General features: G+C 40.6%; 1 protein-coding gene across 4 annotated transcripts in view; it reads left to right on the top strand.

The window, feature by feature from the left end:
- The window catches only part of RGS6 (regulator of G protein signaling 6), a 262,870-nt gene that overhangs the window by 183,505 nt on the left and 56,404 nt on the right, over positions 1–22,961 (top strand). For 2 of the 4 annotated variants that reach the window (XM_088057285.1, XM_005522528.2), the window contains exons 4-12: positions 5,479–5,529; positions 6,898–7,004; positions 9,172–9,223; positions 11,637–11,701; positions 14,648–14,724; positions 17,608–17,689; positions 18,181–18,255; positions 19,598–19,696; positions 20,732–20,793. In XM_088057285.1, the coding sequence (XP_087913411.1) occupies positions 5,479–5,529; positions 6,898–7,004; positions 9,172–9,223; positions 11,637–11,701; positions 14,648–14,724; positions 17,608–17,689; positions 18,181–18,255; positions 19,598–19,696; positions 20,732–20,793 (670 nt within the window). Of the gene's footprint in view, positions 1–3,831; positions 3,888–4,513; positions 4,553–5,095; positions 5,172–5,478; positions 5,530–6,897; positions 7,005–9,171; positions 9,224–11,636; positions 11,702–14,647; positions 14,725–17,607; positions 17,690–18,180; positions 18,256–19,597; positions 19,697–20,731; positions 20,794–22,961 lie in introns of those variants that run through there. The other 2 variants (XM_088057287.1, XM_088057286.1) reach the window with 2 other exon arrangements.

Below are 22,961 nucleotides of genomic sequence, written 5' to 3'. Positions count from 1 at the left end.
TTATGTCATTTCAACTGCTTGTGATTTTTTTTCCCCTTGCTTTTCTTAAAGAAATATTTAAAGATTGCTCTGAGTTCAGAAGCAAATTGTTTGGAAAATTTGGTGCTAAAATGGGTTCATCTATTTTCAAGAATGAAGTGACAGGAAGGGGGACATACTTTTACCCTTTCAGCAAAAGACTGTCTAGACTGTGAGTTTGGAGGTTATTGACATCAAAGCCCAGGCACGTGCCTTGTTTGCCCATGGAGTGTGTAGATAAGGTCTAGGAAGGAGCTGAACAGTTCACATTTTTCATGGGAAAAAACAACAAAACAAACCAAAAAATCCTATCCCAACCAGACCAAAAAAACTCCCCCTGCCATGCAAAAGTATTTAATATTTTATTAAACAATCAAAATATGTTCAGAGAATATTAGAGTTACAGTCACACTGAAAAAAAAAAAAAGAGAGGAAATAACCAAGCAATCTTCTGTATTCTTCTGTAACCAAGTATGTATAACACATTTCCTCATGTTATATCAGGTGGTTTTTTTTAAATGTTTTTAAGACCTCCCTTGCTTCAGTGATACTATCTGCCAGTGCAGTGTGGGGCTGTGAATGATCTGAGATCCAGGATCTCCCAGCCCATCAGCTGTTGGTATCCTGTGGTCAAGGCTCAGCTTAACAAGTCCCATGAGACACGACAAACCTTAGTCCTTGGTTACTGGTGCCACACCTGGCCACACCTGGTGTCTCATGTCAAATCCCTGCAGAGCTCCACTTGTCAGTGCTTGTCAGCTCTGCCATCTCGGGACACAGCAAAAAAAAGCAGTTGTCTTTCCAGGCCTAAAAAGAAAAATAAAGATGCGCGCATTTGCTGAGGTTTCAGAAATACTCCTGTATTTTTTATTTGTGTACACATACATGTGTGTGTGCAGGTGTAGGCCTTGTCAGGGACATATTTAGTTAATTGGATGACAAGTGGACCACAGTGATCCTGTCTCCTTTGCTCAGAACCAGAGGTACAGACTCCACTCCAGCCAGCAGATCTTTAGAAGCAGCTGGAGGATGGCGCATTGTCCTGTCTGCCTTTGTCATTTCAGCGTGTGAAAGATGGGAAAATCTTTCTACATTTTCTGGAAGAGGTAGAACATCATAGGTTGAGTAGATAAGGTATCAAACACAGGGGTGGTTACCTCACCTAACCAACTGCATCTTGCTGATGGCCTCACACCTTGTGAATTTTTTTAATTTATCTTTCAATGTCTTACCATTCATTTGTCATGTTGACAGGCAATGGACAGCAGAGAACACTAGATACTATTAGGGGGTCACAGAGGCTGAAAGGAAAATGTAGAAAATAGGAATAAATATAAAACTGCTGGTTGGTCTCTAAACATGTAGCTGGATAAATGGTCATTGTGAATATGTTTGCATGTAGAAATACAGCTATTCTGTTGGTGTTAAGCAACTTCAGCTTCAAAGAACAGCCTAAGGCAAAAAGATATGTTTCATTATAGATGAGGAGGAAATAGGTGTTCAAAGGATGTTGACTATTCTTGAACTTAAGAATTCTGATTCAGAGGAAATGTAGATGTACAGAGAAGGGCACAGAGAAGATGGAAGCTATTCCTCTACCTGGATTTGATAACACTTCCTATTAAGAAAACATGCTCAACTATTTTTTTTTAGAAGATTTCAGATGCCCTGTTAGTGTACAGTGGAAACATGTCAGAGTCAACAGTTTTCCTTGGGTGTCCTCTGAAAGAGCTTGTGAAATGTGAGACAATACCTATTTGGGAAGGTGAGTTACGTGAGGACCACCCACCAGGCTTAATCTAAAGGAGAGGTGAAGATGATGTTTTCTGGAAAATTTACAGATAGAGGTATCTGTGTCTTGGTCTGGCAGATGACAGTGTGGTAAAGGAATCACTCAAATCTTCACTGTGTCTTAGAAGGATAAATCTAAATTTTGTCATTTGAAGAAGGGCATAAATAGTATTTCTAGGTGGGCGAAAGTAGACTGCAGAGATAGAAACAGCCACAAGCAAATGCAAAGCCAATGTGTAAAGGTAACCCTAAAACTTGAAGGTATTATGGGAGATGACAGTAAGGAGTTTTCATTATGATTGAATATTAATTAGTGACATGGCTATTAATGGTGACAGTAATTAACAGAGGAAAGAAAGACTTGTCATTGTCCCAAGGGTGAGTAATCAGTCTTGGCAGGTGATAAATAATGGTTCAGCAAGCTCAGCAGAAAGATAATCTGTCTGCCTCAGGACAACTGGAGAACAGCTATAACATCTTCCAGGCTCTTGGCAGCATTCAGAAATGACTTCATGTTTTTAACAGAGACAAATTAAAATTCCTGATCTCAAGTGCTGCTTATATTCTGGAGTGACTGATCACAGAAGTTCTGGTTGAGTCAGTGCCTTCAGTTTACTTACCCCTTTAAATCTTTCCTGCCCATTTAAACCTTTCCTATGAAGGTTGACAAAGACTGGGGAACCAGCTTTCAGCATTACTTGAATTTTTCATTGTTGTTCGATGGAAATTGAATAGATTCCTCAGAAGTGTCCTAGAGCTGGGGACATAATCATTCTATGTAGAAACAGAGTGGGATTTAGGACTAAGTCAGGAAGTGTTCCTGTACATCTGGAAAGGGGTCATGCAGAAAGCGCTTCACCTCCTGTGAGCAAAGCAATGCAATACTGTAGATGATTGTCAGGTATCAGCTCTCACATCACTTAGAAATACAATGACTAAGAGTTCACTGCAAGCCTGTGACCAGAGACCAAAATTAGGAGAAACAGTGGATTTTTTTTTTTTTTTTTTTGTTTGGGGGTGAACTGAAAAACCAAGAACGATTCTGGTTTCACTTGAACCGAGACAGCATTTTGTGATGTTTTGTTTCTAACAATATAGAAGCACTGCAGTTTGAATCTCCTTGAATTAGCTTTCTAACCATAAGTGTTGTGCTCTGTCTTCAAAATATTTGGGATTTTTGTAAAAGATAAAAGGGAAAACCCATGTTTATAAAACAGAGTATTTTATTAACAATCTTGTCAAAACAACATGGCTCTGAACATATTCCCCATATGTTATTCAGCTAACAGTGTTCCCTAGATGTCTTCTCATTTAGCAGATAATTTTTCACCCCTTGTACATATTTTTCTGAGTAAATTTATTTTTTTAAAAAAACGACATGACCTCAGGATGTGTCTGGCAAGGTGGTTTTAGTAGAGAAAGGGAAGTGCTGGCACCACAGCTAGCTAGAGGCATTGGTTTGCTGTTCTGCAAGGTACCAACTGCAGTTGTTCAGTGCAAAGAAGTTGATTTAAATTTGAGAAATTGCTGAATGGTAAAATATAGGGAGAGACTACCTTAAGAGGACACAGGAAGAGTTGCATTGATTTAATGAGATGGAGGTGGGGAGACAAAGTGTCACCCCTCTATAGAAACAGTCAGGAGAAACTGTCAAGGAAGAATAATCATTATTTTCCTTCAATGATAATACAGTTATAAAATGCATGTAAATTGCACATTAACAAACTTAGGTTGCAAAGTTACAGGAAGAGTTCAGTCTATTAAAAAATAAAATAAAAAAAAATCTGGGATAACTTCCCAAATAGTATAGTGGCAACAGAAAATGCTCCTGGGTGAGTTTGGGAGGTGTGGAGAATGACCATACTGCTGAAAATACAAGATTGTAAGATTGATCCTTTAGTATTTGATGTACTGATACCTTCAAGGCAGGTTGAGACAATGCCCAGCTGCTGCTTGTTGATCACATCTGGTTGCCTAGTATTTATGTGAAATCAGCTGCTTTCCTGATCTTCAGAAGCCCTGCTGATTCCCTGCAGGGGGCAGGTCTGTTGTTTCACCTGCCTTGGGTGGGAGATGAGGTGGGTCAGGTCCATTTTGCTGCCTGCTGCTGAAGCCTGACTGAAGAGGGTTTATTGGTGACCTTTTTAGTGTTCTGGGTCAACTTCCACTGTCAGGGGACTGGGAGCTGCTGTCCCTTCTGTGTGGAGTAGAGGTCACATTTCTAATGGGAGTTTCACCTGTATGGGAGAGTCAGACCTGCAGATAATTACAGGGACCTGGGCCACTAGCAGTGCCTGTTGTCTGCCTCTGTGGCACGTTGTGACTCCTAGCCTTTATTATATTTAAGGTTTGCTGAGGGCATGGGGATGCTTTGAGCCTGTGGAAAGCAAAATGTTCTTCTGGAGCAACCATCGTGGTTAGGCTGCTCTTTAAAGTACCATCTATGTCTGAGCTCAGAAGTGCTCCACACAAATAAGATCATCTGGGATTTGTTTTGTAAGCCTGAAGAAGATTGGAATAGGCTTTGAGCAGCCTGGTCTAATGGGTGGCATCCCTGTCCATGGCAGGGGAGTTGGAACTGGATATGTTTAGGTGCCTTCTAGCCCAAGCCAATCTATGATTCTATGAAGTGTTACTGGGGCTATTAGCCCTACTGTCTGTGGATACAACTATTTCTCCAGAAATTGTCTGTATGCTGAGAAGGGCTTGGTGTTATGTCTACATCCAGACAAGGCATTTTCAGGTTGTGATGAACACTGTTGTAACTTATGGGCTTGTCATATTACATCCAAGTGTCTTTGCTGATTGCTTTTGACTTTGGAGAACTCCAGTTAGCTGACTTCTACACACCATTATGTTTAATTTTAAGCTTAACTTTCTGAGTATGTGACTTAGCTAAACTTTTCTGCCCTGTCACGATGTATTTTGGTAACAGGCCTTCCTACTGAACGGTGACAAGTTTTCCACTTCTGCAATCTCCATGCAAGCAGCAGAGGTTGTATACATGTAGAGGATCCATCCTAGAGAATGTGATGTTCTTTTTAAGATAGCAACAACTTTCATTATAATTGATGGGCCCTGAAAACCAAGTGAATTTCCTGATGGATCTTAAAGGCTCACTCTCCCCAGCCATCATTCAGTTTGTGTGATCACCACCAGGGGACTGCTTACAGGGGCTGTGGTTGCAGGCACTCTGAATACCACCTCCTTCTCTGAGACATTGCTTGTCTGTGACATAAGCAAGGCCTTCCTGTCTGTTTCAGTTCTCTACATCTGCACATTATAGGTGTGAGGTGCCAGTAAATGCTTCTTTCATCTCCTTGCAAACCAGTGCTTGCAGAAACTGAACTGTGTATGCTGAGGTGAGAGAGAAAAAAAATAGGAGAGAACAGTTAGAGGGAACCATTAGACTAATATCTGATTTCAGGTGTACTTCTATTGCACAGAAAGCTCCAGGGGACTTAGTACCTGCCAGTAACCATGTAGCTGCAGTGTGGCACAAGAAGGAAAAACATTCTCAAACCTCAGTGAAAATAAAGAGCAAGATGGAATAAAGTTCTATTTCTAATTGTGTCTATCTCAATGTTCTCTCTCTCTCTCTAGGGCACTCAATCCCTGTGGCCTCAGTGTCTAATGCTTTCTTAAATTTTTGTTCATTTGTTTGTTAAGGTTCTGATATTGTGCAGTGGCTTATGAAGAACCTCAGCATTGAGGATGCAGGTAAGGTGACCACAGCTGGGGAGAAGTAGGTGCTCCATCTGTATTGTGTGTGTCATTAGACAGTAAATACTATATTGCTGCAGTCTGAAATTCCAGTAAAAGAACGTGGTTAAGTGTTGGAGGGAAGGAGGAGAAAAGAGTCAACATCTTAATTAAGTCTAATGCCTTACAGTGCAACACACTGAAATACCGTTGCAGGAATTTTAGCCTGTCTGTGAAACTGTTGCTACCTGCAGAAGACTGATTGACTTCAAAAAGAAGTTGGTGGATGTGTGTGGTTAAGCAGGCAAATGCAGCCTCAGGTTTTCATGGTGTGAAGAAAGGTAGCCAGAGCTGACAGGACATAAGTGTCTGTGTCATTCTTGGCCAGGGTCATAGAATCTGGTAGTGGTTTTTAATTTATCAAAAAGAGCAAATAGATAAATCAGCAGGTAGATAAATGGATAATCAGCCATGAAGAGTGATCAGTGCATGGGCACAGTCCAAATAGTTCACTCTTCAGATAAACCAAAATCACTTAGGCAAGTGAAGACCTGTTGAGAAGGGGAGAAAAGATCTGCAGGTCCAGAAGTTTCTTTTCAGGAAAGGGAGAAAATCCAGAATCTCACCTACCAGTTTTTAAGCTGCCTTACTCTCACCATGTAAAAACAGAGGTAGAGGCACTGTTGAATCACCCAGCAGGGCATCCCTGTTCTCAGATCCCTTCTCATGAGTCCTGTCAGGTCCCAGATCTGGATTTCAGCTGCAGACAACAGCTTTATTATCTATCTGGACATGCATGAGTAGATGATTTTTCAACTCTGTGAAAAATGATGCAGTTTCTGACAGCTGGCATTGCTTGAAAATCTGTGCAAATGTGCCTCTGCATTGGGGCAGGTTGCCTGGGCAGCATTAGGATATCCAACTCCCCTTTGCCACATTTTCTCTAACAAAGGGCAATGCTACAGTGCAGGGATGTGTCTTTATGACTAAATATCCTGCTAATGAACTGGTGTTGCAGGTGCTTGTTGGCTTTGGTAGAAGCAAGTGAGAGTCACTGATGGAACAGGCTTCCTGTCAGCTGTCACCTGTGATGGATAATGTACTTTGAAGTGAATTTCGTACTCTAGAGCTGAACTGGTGTATGTATTTTGTAAACAAAAAACTAATGGGTTAAACATTTGAGCAGTGCTTCTTCTGTATTGTAAGGCTGATTTATGCACTCCAGCTTTGCAGGGTTTGGTTGGAAGTAGTAGGGATGTGGTGTGGGTACAGAGAGGCATGTGGGCACCAGATTTCACATGAGTCATCACCAGAGCTGCAATTGAAAGCAGAGAAACGTGCAGTGCACATGTTGACACATCCCTGCTGTTTTTTTCTCTTCCACAGGGGAAGCAATACACTTGGGAAGTCTTATTGCTGCGCAGGGTTATGTCTTTCCAATCTCAGACCACGTCCTTACCCTGAAAGATGATGGGACATTCTATCGTTTTCAGGTTGGTGAGCACCCTGACTCCCTTGTGGCCCCTTCTTCTGTCCCTGCAGTAATACTGCTGAAATCACCCACTCTTTGTACCTAAACAGCCATTAGGTCTGTGAAGCCAGGGATTGATGCTATCCTCATAGAGGCCCTAGGAAATTATGAAGTCCTGTCAAAAAAATTTGCTTTAGAATCCTAAATCACTCTCATCTATATTCTTAGTTTTTCACATAATTGAATGGCTATGTCTTGTGACTATTTTTGATAGCTGAATCCACAGCTGTTTTACTCAGATTTGAACTAAACCAGGAGAAAGAAGATGGCTTTCAAGTACTGACTCTAATGCAGAATTAAGTAGTCATTCTCCTGTGCAAAATGGACCAGGGCAGACTTAGGAGCTGGACATTCAAGCTTTGGCACAGCAGAAAATTCAATTTTTTTTCCATCTCTTGCTTACAGATTGGTGTGGGAGAGGGCAAGCTTAAGGCTTTGGCTGTTCTACAAAGGATTTGTAACCTTGGCAATCCCCTAAACTGGGACATCTCTATCCCTCAGTGGTCCTGTGCCTCCAGATGTGCTGAATTTTTAAAGCACCCTGTGCTTGAGTTCCATGCCCTGTCCAAAATCTGCCACTGTCAACTTGCTAGATAACTGAGTGCTTGTGCTGCAACAGCTCCTTCTGAACTGATTGTGTAACTTCAGAAGAAGCAGTAAGTCCAAACTTGGAGTCTTACTGCCTTACCCTGCTGGCTGAATTTGTTTTTCTGTTACATGATCTCAGCCTACTGCTTTATCTTCCTTGTCGCCTCTCTTCTGTTCACCCTCCTGTTCCTCCTTTACATGTTTTTACTCTTTTTTAGCTTTTATTTGAAAAGCCAGTTCTGCTCTTCACATCTGATGTTGCAGCTGTTCATGCTCACTGCTAATGTGGTATTGTGTTATCGTATGTGACCAATGTCATGGTGAAAAAAGCCCAGGAGATCACAGATGTCCTCTTATCTCACCCCACCTTCTGATTACAAGGCATCGTTCAGACTCAGATTTTTCATTACAATTCCCTTTCTTTTCTGAAAGTCCTGATCCTCCTGTCATGTAAGACACAACAGAAGCAGGGGTAATACTGGTTGCTATTTAGCTGTATTTTTCTGTTTCAAAAGAATGGCACTCTAAGAACTTGTCCTGTGCAGTTTTCAGGAGCTACATTTCAGTATAACGTAATTTATTTTTATTTTTTTAAGGCTGTGTAAACCACATCATCAAACTGACTGCTTATTGACTTTTCTTTCCTTTGTCTTTTCTTACAATTTTTGCATATTCTTTGCCTGTTTTCATTTCCTCCAACACACCACCTTAGCAGTTTTCTGCAAAAATAACCTGATAGGATCATGCTTCCTTTCCATTACTTGCTACTTGCTCCTTGCTACTTTTTACCTCAACATGGTCTGTGTGTTAATGTCCTATGCCCATCTGTAGCATTACATCAGTAGAGCAATGTGTAATCAGTAAAACATCAGTGTTCTGCAATTTGTGTGATCACCAGTATGTTATTTTTCATTTATGTTAAAACTGAAATACATATAGTTATAGCTTGTAATTAATTGTAGCAACTGCAATATGCAGACCTGGACAGGAAACAAAAGCACTAAGTTTAGCAGGACTTCTGCTTTCAGAATGACTCTAAACAGCTGAGTTTTAACCTCTGCCATCTGTTACAACTAAAAAGGAAATTGTTTTTTACTCTGCCAACCGCATTGGTAGCTGCTCCAGAAAAGCAAGGGGTATGTAGCATATAGATAAGACCAAAAGGTTTGTCATGCGCTTAAAAAAATGAAAATATTCAGGTTGCCTGTGAATTCCTGGGGAAAGAGGAGGTTCTGCGGATAGTGGATAAGAAATCCACGTTCAGATGAGCTGACAACAGTGCCTGAAATTTCATCAGGACACTGGACATCCTCCTCAAGAGGTGCTTGCATTACAGCATCTCTATTTACCTGCAGTGAGGAACATTAAAGGTTTTTGCAGCATCCTCACTTCTCCTGAAGTCTGTAGCAGTGTTTCCCCTGAGGGCAGAATCTGGGTGGTAGATTTTGTGATTCTTCTTTTTGTACTTGTAATGTTTTTCTGCATCTGAATCAGTTTTCATCTCTTAAATTACAAAAATGTGTATTTCTTTTTTTTTTAAGGCACCATACTTTTGGCCTTCAAACTGCTGGGAGCCAGAAAACACAGATTATGGTGAGAGTATGATTGTTTCATTATACAAAGTTCATTTGTGATGCAGAATAATTACTGTTGGCAATCTACGCTGTTCATGTGCAGAGTTTCTTGTCAGACAGCAGCATCAGAGGCAGATATGTGCCCATTTCAAATGCACAAATTGAAACCCTGGGGTGTCTCAAGCCCATGGAGCTGTAGCCATTGAGCTCAGTGGGGCCAGGATTTTGCTGTTCGTTACCTTCATTCTCCCACAGCCCTGTTCATTTCAGCAGGATTTGTGGCAATCAGAATACTGGTTCTTGGGAATCTTAAGCAATGCTAATATTGCTTTTGTGGGAGACCATCCTCTGATCTGTTGCTGAATCTGTTTTGCAGATCAATAAAGTTTACTTCATCTGGGCACTTATCTGACTGATCAATAAACCAGTACATAACTAACAGCAACCCATGGTTAAAAGTTCTCTGATACATGACATCAGACTTAATTTTGCATTTTTTTAAGATTACCAGATGATAGGGTAAAAGAGAAGACTGAGCATGGTTTATGAGCTAATAAAGTGCAACATCGTGTTTTAAGCATGTGAGTGCCTGCAGACAGGGATAATACATAAAGAAAATATGTCAGTGTTTTTATCTTTAGCTGTCTGCATGCAATATTGCTGTCTTTTCCAGAACTGCACTTCTTTCACAGTTAAATGATAAAATTAATTGTTGCATCCTGGTGTGGCTTTGGAAGAGGAAGCAAATCCATGTGTGCAGTCATAAACCAGGAGCTTCTGGAAGTCTTATATCTCATAACCTAAGATTGGTTTAGAACTCCTCCCGGAATAATCAGTTTGGGGTTTTTCCTTCCCGTGCAATAATTACTCATCATTATGGATTCTGGAAATCATTTGCTGGGGTGAAGAAGTAGCCTGCAATGGTGTGTGTCATGTGATAGTTCGTTTGCAGTACTCATTTGCAGAGGAGCTAGCACAGACTTACATGTTAATCCCAGTGAGGGAACTGCTCAAGGGAAAACATGATACTTTTTTGTATTTGCAAAAAAAATGTTCTGATTTTACAGTCACCCTATATCACTGTGCGAATTGTGCCTAATATGTATTCTGTAAATACCAGAAAAATAACATGAAGAGAGAGGTTCTGTTTTTTTCCTGAATATCAGATAATTTGTTTTGGCAGGCAGATTATTGTGCTGCAATGGAATTGAGTGGAGCAGTACACCCCAAAATAAAGCCCTCTATGTGCTGACCCACAGCTGGACAAGCTTCAACTGCATTTGCTCTGAGCCCTGTAGTGACAGATTTTCATCTGTCCCAGAAACCTCTAACATATGCTTATAATCAGACTTTGCATATCTGAAGCCTGTACAGATGGAGTCTTCCCAGGAATTAATCTAGCAGTAGACCCAAATAAAACTGAAATCCCAGCAGCAATTCATACTTTTTTTTTATTTGCATGTGTCCACTTACAGGAGAGGAACTAACTTGATAATGGCAGGTCAGTGCCTTGTATGAAAAAACACTGTGAGACAGCTGCCTCTCACTTCATTTGGTGTCTTAAGTGCCTTACAGAGGAAACTGCCCTTGAGATGTGTGACTGTAAATGAACTGGTCAGCTCTGGTTGCAATGTGTAATACTGGCTCATTAGATGAATGTTAAAATTACAGAAACAGCATAGAATAGAATTACATGAGTAGCACTGGACCTCTATTAAGTTCAGACCTGACTGCATACCCAGAGTCTGCTGTGGACCTTGTGTTTCAGCCTCTAATGGAAATGGGGTGATCTTAGCAGATCCAGGTGGGGCTTTCCCAGAAGGCAGCCTAGGACTGGTTTGGTGATGTGCACTGGGCTCATCTTGACCCTCAGAATCCCAAACCACATCGGTTTTATCAGCCTCTGCCTACAGTGAAATGTGACCAGGCTTCTCTTAACCATTTGAAATATGTAAGAATAAGAGGATGGAGCATATTAAAAAATGCTCAGATCATGCTTTTAAGGTGGCCCATATTTCTGTTTTCACTTCAATATCCTGATATATTTTTATTTTTTCTTAGCAGAAAAGAAATGCAGGGATGGTCACTTTGGCATGTGTATTCCCAAACTGCTTATGGGAATAGGTTGCTAATGCTATATATTTTACCAGACCAAGAAGAAATTGTGCCTTTCTTGGACATCTTGTTAGGTCCTGGCATCCACTCTCAGCACTTTTAAATGAGGTGTCCCAGATGTTTAGGGCTTCTGAGATTAGTTGTAAGCCATGTCAGCTGGGTGTCCAGCCCTCTCTCATTCCTTGTGTTGCTTTCTGATGAAAACAAGCCCTCTATGTACTACTTTTTTTTCCTTCTTTGTTTTTTTTTTTTTCTTTTTTAAGATCTAGCACTAATAATCTCTCTGTAATTGTTTTCCATTCTGTCTCTCCCTTTAGCCATCTATCTTTGCAAACGGACCATGCAGAACAAAGCGAGGCTGGAGCTGGCGGATTATGAAGCCGTAGGTACACTGCTGCTAGAGTTTAAAGCTGGGGGGTGCAGGGATAGCTTGGCTTGCCAACTGAATGCTGCCATTTCGTGCTTTGGGCTCAGCCTCTACTGTATTTTTTTTCTTAGTTGTCAGAACTGTGTGAAGGTTGATATAAAGACACCATCAGGAACATGACTGATGAATGTCCCTGGCTTTGCAGTGTCCCACATTAAAGCATCTGCTGTATAATGAGCCCTTCAAGATTACACAGAATTACACAGAAGTTTAGCTTGGTGTCCTGTTTTTAGTTAGGAAATCCTGGTTTATATAGCAGACTTCAGCACAGGAATATGATGGATTTTCAGGTGTGCCATTGGGCAATTAAATTTTGTGACACAGTTACAAAAGTTCTTAGATATTAGACTTGGAACATTTTCAATATGCTGTATGAGAAGTATCACTGAACTTTATTTAGAGCATGTTTTCTGATATGGAGATACTATCAATAAAAATATCCCAGACTTGGGTGTGAGTCTGCAGGGTGGACAGGAGTGGAAAGGTAGAGGCAAGAGGGGCAGGGCTGTGTGTTTCTTCAAATATCAGCACTTTGAGCAGCTAAACTTTTCTTTCTGTCATATTGACTTTCTTCTGTTTACTTGCTCAACAGTGTAATAGCAGAATTTTATACATGGAGTTTTTCATTGGAGGGTTTATTAACAAAGTTGGTTCTAGTAGGCTTACATGGTCATGTTTGTTACAATGAAAATATGTATGTTGCTTATATTTAAGGGTGGGATTTTTTTTGTTTTTTTCCAAGACTGAAGTTTTTCCTTCTTCCTTACCTTCTACATTTTGGAACATTTGTGCATGTGGAGAGATTTGTTCATGCCATTTCGTCCTTTCAGTGCAGAGCATGAAAAAATTGCCATTCATCTAGTCCACCCTGGAAATGCATTCCAACTTCCCAAGATTTCTAATTTGAAACAGGCACAAAGGAAGGAATATAACAACCTGCATGCACTTACATGTCCTTTTGCTGAGTTTTCTCTTCTGCATATTGTTGATTTCATTATTAAAACCATTAAAATTGCTCACATCCAATCAATTAACTGTAAGTACTCCAAAGATCTATCATAAAGCAACAAAAGGCTGTTCAGCGGCACACATACTCCCACACACATGCAGTCAGGCTGTGGCTAAGTACTTTTGCACATTGTTGCCTACTGAGAGTAGCAATGCTCCAGTGATGGTAAATAATTAGATCTTGGCAGTCTCTCTTTTTTCCTGTGAATATTGCATTGCACAATTAGAGGTTACTTCTGCATTCAAACTTTGTTCTCTTAATTAGAGACATTCAGATAAGAATGGCACCAACTCTTCCTAAGCATTATGGGAGCTGAAGCAGATCCAGCAAGGGATGTTAAGCTCAGCACAAGTGAGAGAAACAGGCTTGCAGGAGTGAGAAGCAGCCCTTCTCACATTTTTGGAGATACAGCATGAGAGTGCTTCTCCATAGGTATCAGCAGTGACCTGCAGCTTCAAGACAGACTCTCTACAAAGCATCCTGGGGGGACATTTCATTTTTAGGTTCTGCTTGCAGCATTTACAGACAGTCCCACAGCCCACATTTATACTGATTAGAACAGGGGTCTTGATGTTACGATTAAGCTTGTATAGTTGCATTCAGGTTTTTTATAATTGGTCAAACATAAGCACAATTCAACTATAGCTTCGGTTAGTGATGTTTCATTGGCTTCAGCATATTTACTCCAGAGGGCACATGTGAACATAATTTAAAACAAAATAAAAATAATGAAAAGAATATCCACAAAAATTTGTGTTACAGATAATTACAAGTTGTTCTTCTTTGTAGCCACAGTTAAAGAAATCATCATGGTTCAGTACAGCTGTAAATCATTTGTTTAACTGTTTTCCTCCATGTGTACAGGCTGAAACTGTTACATGGACTTGATGGTAACAGGGCCAAGCTTTATGCCTTGTGTTATACAAGAGTTTAAAGTAAATAATAGGAAGATTTCTTGTTGCATTGAAATGCATGTGCCTGAAAAACGTTTCTTTAAATAAAGGTGATAAGTGTAAAGAGAACAGGAGTAGAACTACAAGTGTTTGTTTACAATGTAAATTTGAAACAGTTAAAACAGCTGTAGTGGAGAAGAGCAGCCTGTTAATTGTCTCACAGACCTCCTTTCTTGGGGAGGGTATGGATACGTAACTTCTGGGTGCCATTTAAGCCTGAAATTCCAGCCATGTTCTGAGTTTAACCCTGAGCTGTGATGAAGCCTAATCCAAAGGTTCAGATCACTGCACTCTCTCTGTAATGGGTCTGGACCAGAGCTCTTACCTCAGATGTAGAGCAAAACTGCATCTGGAGCCATTCTTTGCAGTAACTGTGTTCATTGTTCAAACAAACAAGCTATTTCCTTTTGTGAATCATCCTGGCAATCCCCAGCCTTCAGTACTGTGCAGCTGCATAATGCTCTCAGCAGTGACCAGGACTGAGCAAGGCAGGGGATGCTCAGGCTTTGCACCTTCACAAAAGCCTGAAGAGAAGAGAACAGTGCAGAGAGGAAGGGAAAGTGAGGATGAGAGGGAAACGTGCAGCTGGCAGCCATCTGCTATCAGAAATGAAAGTCATCAGCTTCACAAAGCTTCTCAGTGTTATCTTTTGGGAACAAGTCCATAATTTTTTTCATACTAGAGCTCAAGCTGTCTTCATCACACTCCATTACTTATCCCTGGCAGGGCCCTTTGGGCTGCAGCCCAAAAAGATGTGTTACAGCCTTGCTTTGCTTGCGATATAGTTCACCTGAAACCAGCATTGACTTCCATGTCTTTAGTTTCTCAGTTAAAAAAAAAGAAGTAATAAAATAAATAACCCACCATGCTAAATATGCTCTCAAGCAATTGTTGCAATTACAGAAATTAGTTGCTCTAACTGTTTTCATCTTTTGACAGGAAAACTTAGCAAGACTTCAGAGAGCATTTGCAAGGAAGTGGGAATTCATCTTCATGCAAGCAGAGGCCCAAGTGAAGTGAGTAATCCTGGAGCACTGAATTGCACCAGTATTTAGAGCTGTGAAGGAAGGGGATTCTGAGCAGATAAAACTTCTTTGTCAAAATCTCTACTGTGACTAAGCTCAGAAGGTGTTGGTGAATTTTAATCACTGGCAGACTAGAAACAGTAGAGAGCCAATTCTGAAGGTCTGTGCCAGAAACTGAAAGATGGGTTTAATTATCTGTGCATGGAAATGCTGGTCCGGAGCTCCTAAGCCTGTATTTGCCATGGGACCTTGGGTAATTCACAAGCCCATTGTGCTTCTACATTTATGTAGTATTTTTTGTTTTGCATGAATGAAAAGAACAGAATTTTGTCATCTGTCTGTGTTACTCTATGCTTGCACAGTATTTCTGCGTCTAAAAATACTGTCACTTCCACGTGATTGTAAGGGTGGTGTTTACAACAGGTATTTCTTCTCATCTTCCCTTGTGAAAGCAGTATGAAGCCTCTTAATGTTTTGAGTGTGTTTTCATTACTGCTGGTAAATGGATATGGTCCAGGGTTTGTGTACTATTGTCTACAAATGAATACCTAAAACTGAGTGTCCGTTTTGTGCATGTCATTGTCACTTACAAAATGGAAAGGTTGGTGAAAATGACACTTGAGAACACCAGTACCAAAAGCGTTCCATTGGAAGGAATTTGCACTTTCAGCATTAGATGCTAAAAAGTTAAGGAATATCATTTCTTGAAGGTGTGGCTTGAGGTATATGTCTCTGTCTCTGATTAACCCTTTGGAATTTTGATGAATTCTTTGCTTAATACCATTGCAATTATGAACCATTTAAATATATGGTAATTATCTTTTAAATTGCAAGGTAATTAAGGGATTTTTTTCCCAACCAGAATAGCAGTGTTCCATTTGGAAGAGAAAATTAGAACTTAGGATAGCAATTGTACTTTCAGTTACTTATAGGCTATTGCCAAGATGAAAAAAAAAAAGTGTAAGTCAAAACAAAAGTCTGCATTCTGTCTAAAACACATAATTATCACCTAAGAAAGAAATGTAAATATCAGACTTATTGTGATCTTTGTTGGTTATTCATCTTTTCTCCATTCTGTTTTCTTTGAAGCATAAGCATGAACTGGCCACTATCAACTTTTTTGCTGTGTAGTTTCAGCTTCTTTGTTCACAGTTCATGTGATGGTTCAGTCTTAAGGTTACCAGAAAGGCAGGGATGGAATTCACATTGTAATTCACAGTTGATTAAAAGTTTAATTAACTGGAAAAGGGGGGGGAAAATCAAAAATACCTGAAAACATTCCTGCTGCTTACCAAGTTTTGTTTTGTTTTCCACATTTTTCTTTGCACAAAGGATTCCCATTGCTATACCCACATTGCTACAAAAACTGCAACTACAGAGTATCTAGCTGGTTTGGGTCTTCATAGTTTAAAATGTGAAATAATGAGCTATCAGTAAGTTTGGAGACAGGAGCTGACAATCTCGGTTGAGCACAAAGTGTCAGTGAAAAGAATCCATGAAGCCTCCAAATAGTCCCTCCAATTCGTGTGTGCTGTGTGGTGTAAGACTGGAGTAGGCTTCACCTTTCCCTTTGGCCAAGTGTGAAGGACTCACTCAGAAAAGTAGTTTTGGGCTGGGTGTTCTCAGTGTGGTACAGAAGCTGCTCTGGCTTTGTGTGAGGACAGAGCTTGTGCCAGAGCTCGGTGCTCATCTCAGCCTTGCAAGGGGTAAATCAGCTAGTGATGCTAAACGGTGGAGAATTTGTTTTTTTTCTGGGGAGGGGTGTTCAAAAACTTCAGTTTTAGTCCCCTGATTCCTATCCTCTTGGTACATTTCTAGCACACACTTAGCCATGAATCACTGCCCCACAAAAACAAAAACAGATGGGAGAGAACTTGGTGGTCGGGAATCACCACTGGCGTGGGTTTTTTTTTTTTCCTCGCTGTTTTCATTTTCCTGGTGGCAACAATGTGGGAACCCATCACAGGGACACTGAGCTTTATTCAGTCCTGCTCTGGCAGCAGAGGCATGGAAGCTGTTCCATGTGCTTCCTCCAGTCCCTGTGCAGGTAGATCTTGCAAGCTGGTGCTGACTTTGTGCTCATGTGTAAATCTGGGAGAGGTGCCGGATGTCACCTGCTCACTGCTGCCAGGAATTGCCTTCTACAACCTCCAGTGGCCTTTGGGCTGTGTGCTTTGAGTGAGTTGGTTCACTGGCTGAATCGGGGCTGGAATTTCTGAGTTCCTGTTGAGCCAGCCCAATCATGTCTCTCTGGGGCAGGTGCTGGCTTGTAGGGGCCATGCAGCAAGCTCAGCTTTGGTCACCTGTGCTGTCACCCCTTGCTCTGCCAGCATGGGGGCACACGGGCAGAGCCAATTTTTGTGGGTTGAAAGATCTAAGGAGGAGTGGCCACAAGTGCTGCCCATGCTGTTGGGAATGTCTTGGATAGATTCCTTTGAAATCTGTATTCATGCCAGTGGTGCTGGGCACTGTTGGGGCATTGGGGTGCAATGGGGTCTCCTGGTGGGAACCTCAGTTCAGCACCACCAGAAGCCTCACCTGGTGCAAACAGGCCCTGGTGGGTCTCCTGACACAGGCAAAAATACAAACTTTCCCAGCCTGTCAAATCATAGTATGGGAACATGGTACCAGGAAAAGTTTTCCTCACCAGATGAAAAACAGCTGTTAAATTTTTCCACATTAATAGGAAAATCTCTTTTGACCCATGTTGGAGTAAACATCAGTGTTATTTTGTTCATGGTATGTGCCCATGTGAGTGTGACAAAAAAAGTTGATTTCTGAAACTTTTTGTCTTGTCCTACAGCTAGGAACTTTATCAAAGAAGAAAGCATGACTTGTACGTTGACTCATATTCATTTATGCTTTTGTTTTCAGAATCGACAGGAAAAAGGATAAAACGGAAAGAAAGATTTTGGATAGCCAGGAGAGAGCATTCTGGGATGTGCACAGGCCTGTGGTAAAACTATTTTTGAATGATGAGGTTTTGACAGGAAAAGTTTTATTACTAGTAAATGTTTTATGCACAAAGATATTACTTTTATAGTCACCACGTGGATTTTCCTCACAGTTCAAAATGCACCATCTACAAGATTGAGACATTCTGGGCTTGTGTACCTATGGAACTATTGATTTGGAAATATATGAAAAATATGAACTTTGGAAGATATTTACTGGGCTTATGAAAGAAAAGCAGCTTACTCAGTTTGTCTCAGACTTCCTGGCAAAAGTTCCCCGATTAGTTATTTTCTTTTGGTGCCAAAGTTAGAAGTGGATTGAATGCTGACATGGCATCCTTGGGTATATGCAATCTCTTGTAAAGCAAGAGTACTTTATGGGACACAAATCTCAAGAAAGATTTTTGGACAGGATCTAATAGTGTATTTTATAAAGGTAAGGTAGGATGAAGATTCATAATGGAGGAATAACACAATCACCATCTCTTTTTAGCCAGGTTGTGTGAACACCACAGAAATGGACATTAGAAAGTGTCGCCGTATGAAAAACCCACAAAAAGTGAAAAAGGTCAGTTTGAGCTCCTGGTTTTGGTTTTTGCTTGTTTGGGGTTGGTTTGGTTCACTGTGTTTGTTTTCTTTTAATGTAAATCATACTTGACACCTACTGTATAAGAGATTTACCCAAGAGGAACAAACTTTCAGTAGTATGAGTTCTGTTTTGTTCTCCTTGGTGAATTTATTATTTCTATTTAACAAGCAAAGTTGTGCTGGCTGGGTGGTGGGTAGAGCTGAGAAGGGCATTAAGGAGCTCTGTGTCCCAAATGTCTGATGGCTCTGCACTCTCATAAAATGAAAAGTAATTGGCAAAAATACTTAGGTCCCTTTTTAAGAAATTACCTGGGCACAGATAATGAGATGTTTACCTGCCTTAATCATTTCAAAAGCTGGATCATTAGCAACTTGGGTGTCTTTGACTTCCAGCAAGTTTGAGCACTTCTATGTATATGAAGTCATAGAATCAATTCGATTGAAAAAAAAAAACATTAAGATCAGTGACTCAAAACCTTAACCTAACCAAGTCCTTCACTAAGCCATGTTCCTGTCTTTTAAATAATTTCAAGGATGGTGACTCAACAACTTCTCTAGGCAGCCTTGTTCCAGTGCTTGATAACCATTTCAGAGAAGAAATTTTTCCTAATATCCAGTCTAAACCTTTCTTGGCACAGCTTCAGGCTGTTTCCTCTTGTCTCATCACTTGTTATGTTTCTGGATGGAACACCAGACTCCTGAACTTCCATGAGCAGTTAACCTGCTATTCGCATGTCTATTGGAAGTTTTACTGAAGAGAAAAAGCACTAAAGGAAAGGGCAAATTATATTACTTTCAGTGCAGATGTCTGTCCTGAAAATGAATTGGCTACAAGTCAGTCTGCAGGTTTTTGTTTAGAGAAGTTCACATGAACTTGACGCATTCACTTGACCTGGTTAAGAACTTCCTTCAATATGTAGTTTTACAACAAGAAATTTTAAATCAAGTGTAACACAGTGGCATAGAATTATTCTCTAGTATTTTCCTTTACCACTTAGATCACCCCAGTGACAACTCCCAGCGTTCATCCTACACAGTGTTAATGCGCACAGCCTTCAGAGCTCCTAAAAATTATCAGCTGCATTTTAACATTTAAAACAAACACTTCTCTTAACATGCCTACAGGCCTTCCAAGTGCAGGCATCAGCAAGCATGGTCTGATCTGTAAATTTTGCTCCAGGCTGAATGATTATTCACCTGTGTGGGTATAAAGAGTAGGAAATTGCTGGCTTGTTACCTTACTGCTTTGCATACTGCACTGTTCCTCATTGTGAACAGAAAAATGCTGTAATCTCTTCTGTTTGTTCCTTGGTTCCTCACAGTCAGTGTATGGGGTTACAGAGGAGTCTCAGCCCCAAAGCCCTGTACACCTGCCCTCCCAACCAGTGCGCAAAACGACAAAGGAGGATTTCCGGAAGCAAGTAAGTAGGTGGCTGCATGGCAACTCTTCTGAGAACTGCTACCAGATAAAAAGTATAGAAAGTTACTGAGATACCAGCAAAACCAGTTGCATGATTTACCTGTGCTTGATCCTCACATACTTATCCTTGATCCTCACTTATGTAAAGTATTAGTGAGTATTCATTGAGCAGTGCAGTTGTATGGTGATCTGTGTGATGAGTAGCACTGACCTTTGAATCTGCTGTTATTGTCTATGGACCAGACACAGACAATAAGAAAATAATTCCAGTTCACTGAGGATGTCTGAAAAGTGGGCAGTGAAAAAGGCCAGTGTAGCTGGGCACAGGCTGGGGACAAGTGGTGAGGAAAGGCATCATTCAGTGCAAGACTGTTATGCTGTACAGTCAGAGGTTTTAGGACGAAATTATTTGGACAATCATGCCAAGGAATGACCAGCCAACCCACACATCCTTGCCCTGACACAAAGAGCTGTCCCTCAAAATTACTTCACTGCAATAAGCAGCCCTCGCTGAAAGACAAACAGGAATTACTAGATCAGCATTTTACTAAAGGCAGCTTTAAACAAGTTTCTTAGGCAACCAATTTTTGGATGGTTTTCTGAACTAAACCTGGATGCTGCATTTCTTGAGCTTTTTTATCATAGGCCGAAGGACTGGTTGATAGCAGAATGAAAGTGTGTTGTAAAATGTTACTGGTCTTGTCATGCTGGTCGGTAAGAGAAATGGGAGAGCAGAGTGTGTTTGTAAAAAGGAGATCATATTGTATCCTGAGTAGTCTAGGAACCTTGGTCCCAAATACGTGTCTTTTCTACTTTCAGTTATGTCTTCTGAAGCTTCCCCTAGGGCTTTGCCTTTGGCAATGGAGCCTCCTATTGGAAGCAGTTAATAAGCTTCTAATACCTAGGGAAGGGTCCCGTTTCCTTCTGAGTTATTTTCAAGCTGTTTGGAAAGAGAAATCAATAGTGTGTTGGGATATTGTCAATGCAAGCTGCAGAACTCATAGATTGTTAATGTCCTTGTCATCTCTCTCCTCAGATAACTTTTCTGAACATGCAGATAGAGAGACATTGTTTAAAGATGTCCAAAGTAGCAGAAAGGTGAGTGTCTGCATTTGGATGATTTCCCATTCTTTCCTCATCTCCAGTTTGGCATTTCTAGAAACAGAGCAGGCAGCAAAATACAAAGGCTTTTGACCCCTTTTCCGTGCATCAATCCTTTCCCCTCCTTGACCAGCTGTGCTGCCTGTCTGCTGGCTGCTGACACTTCTGTACTCACTCTTCTGCCACTGATCAAAAATAGGTGGAAAATGAGGACCTGTAATACTGCAAAAGAAAAGAAGCATTCAGAAAAGAAAAAAGCTTGTCAGACTTGTTTCCCACCCCTTCACTACCCTAGGGTTTATTTTTAGAAAAATCATTCCTGTCTCAATTTGAAAATAACCTTTTTTCCCCTTTTTGGCTGAACTCTCAGCGCTCATCTCTTGTTAGTCTGGGACAGCTCTGGGGAAGGAGCTGTGTTTGCATTTGTTGCACGTGGTGTTCACATCTCTGTTCATACTGGGGTTGTAGGACCAGTTCCTGCTCCCACTTAGATGTATATGAAAACCTTAGAGAAGTTCTGGGGTTGTACCTATACTACTCAAGGCACTTTTTTAAGGAGTGGATTTCTAAGAATCAAGGCACAATTTGACTTGCAGTATATTTAGTTTTGGTAGAAAAGTATGAATAGGTGAAGAACAAGTCTAAATTTGAGTATGACAGCTTATTTACTTATTTACAAGTACCTACTTGTAAGTTACGTGCACTTACAGGGTAGTCACTGAGATGAAGGTAGGGATAGCAATGCTCTTCAGTGACATCACTTTTAAAGCAAAACTGTGTTGAACATGAGGGATAGGATAAGAGCTGGTTCCTTCCAGAAAAATAATAGAGGAATTTTTCTTTAAGCAGAGTAAAATGGGATTATCCCATGAAATGTGCTTTGCAGTGCCTGCACCTGTAGTTAGCATGCATGTACTAAACTAGGTAAATGAAATGGTGAGAGGACCGTTGTAAGTTCCTATTGGCTCATGAAATTCAGCAATTAAAATGAAAATGTATCAAATTAAAGAGAAAATATTCAGAGGCTCCCTGAAATCCTGCATGCAATACATTGTGTGATTGAAATGAGCACATTTATGTTTTGGGCTTTTGGATCTTTTTAATTACGAACATGTACTTGTACTTTAACAACAAAAGTAATTGTACTGAATTTATTTACAATGACCATAATATAGTGAGACAGTAATAATTTTCCTGGTTTGAAAGGGCTTTCTTTTTTTAACAATTGCTTTCAAGTTGAAGAAGAAAATTTTGCTATCAAAACTTGTGCAAAATAATAACCAGGAAAAAAGCAAATAAACTGAGAACAGTCAAATTACAGAATCGCAAAATAAGCTGAGTCGGATGGGACCCACCAGGTTCATCAAGTCCAACCCCTGGCCCTGCACAGGAGATCACACCATGTGCCTGAGAGCATTGACCAAACACTTCTTGAACTCTGGCAGGATTAGTGTTATGACTGCTTCCCTGGGGAGACTGTTCTAGTACCCAAACACCCTCTGGATCAAGAACCTCACACTTCTAAATAATTATTAATAATTATAAAGAATTAAAATTGTGGTTGTGATCTTTATATCTCGTGAGGAGGTGTTTGGTCATGTGATGCCTTTGAATATTGATTTGAATATTGAAAATATTGAGAGTCCCAGGATTTGGTGTGGAGAGTGGAGGGAAGTGCAGTCTGGATGTGGAGCATTGCAGAGCAGGTAGGAGGGAGGTAGAGGAGCTGATGGCTCCGGTGGCTTCACCCACTGGTGAGAAGGAATGAACATGGATGACCTGACTTGCTCAATTGCCTGAAAAAAACCCTGTGCAGCCTTGAAAGCCCCATTAAAATACTGATTACAAGCATTAAGAACAAATTTGCTGTGTAAGGAAATGCTGCTATTATCAAGTCGATTTTCAGTCTGGACCCTGCTCTGGGGACAGTTTAGGTGACAGTGTGGCAGATCAGGGTACAGGAGATGACTTCTTGGCATGCTCCCTGCAAAAGTCAAGCCTGACAATGGCACCACCTGCCAATTTTTCAGTATAGCACAAAGGCACTTGCAGAGAGAATGAGGGAAGTAACAAGGAGCAAGTAAGTCAGGAAGCGCTAAGGCAAGCAAGTTATAGGAATAAGATATAATCTTTTTCAATAGTAATAGGTAAATTGTATTTATTTT

Source organism: Pseudopodoces humilis, chromosome 7, assembly GCF_049639895.1.
Source record: "Pseudopodoces humilis isolate 2021_Gansu_Grassland_sample_001 chromosome 7, ASM4963989v1, whole genome shotgun sequence".
NCBI classification, from domain to species: domain Eukaryota; kingdom Metazoa; phylum Chordata; class Aves; order Passeriformes; family Paridae; genus Pseudopodoces; species Pseudopodoces humilis.
This window is presented reverse-complemented; position numbering and strand designations above follow the sequence as displayed.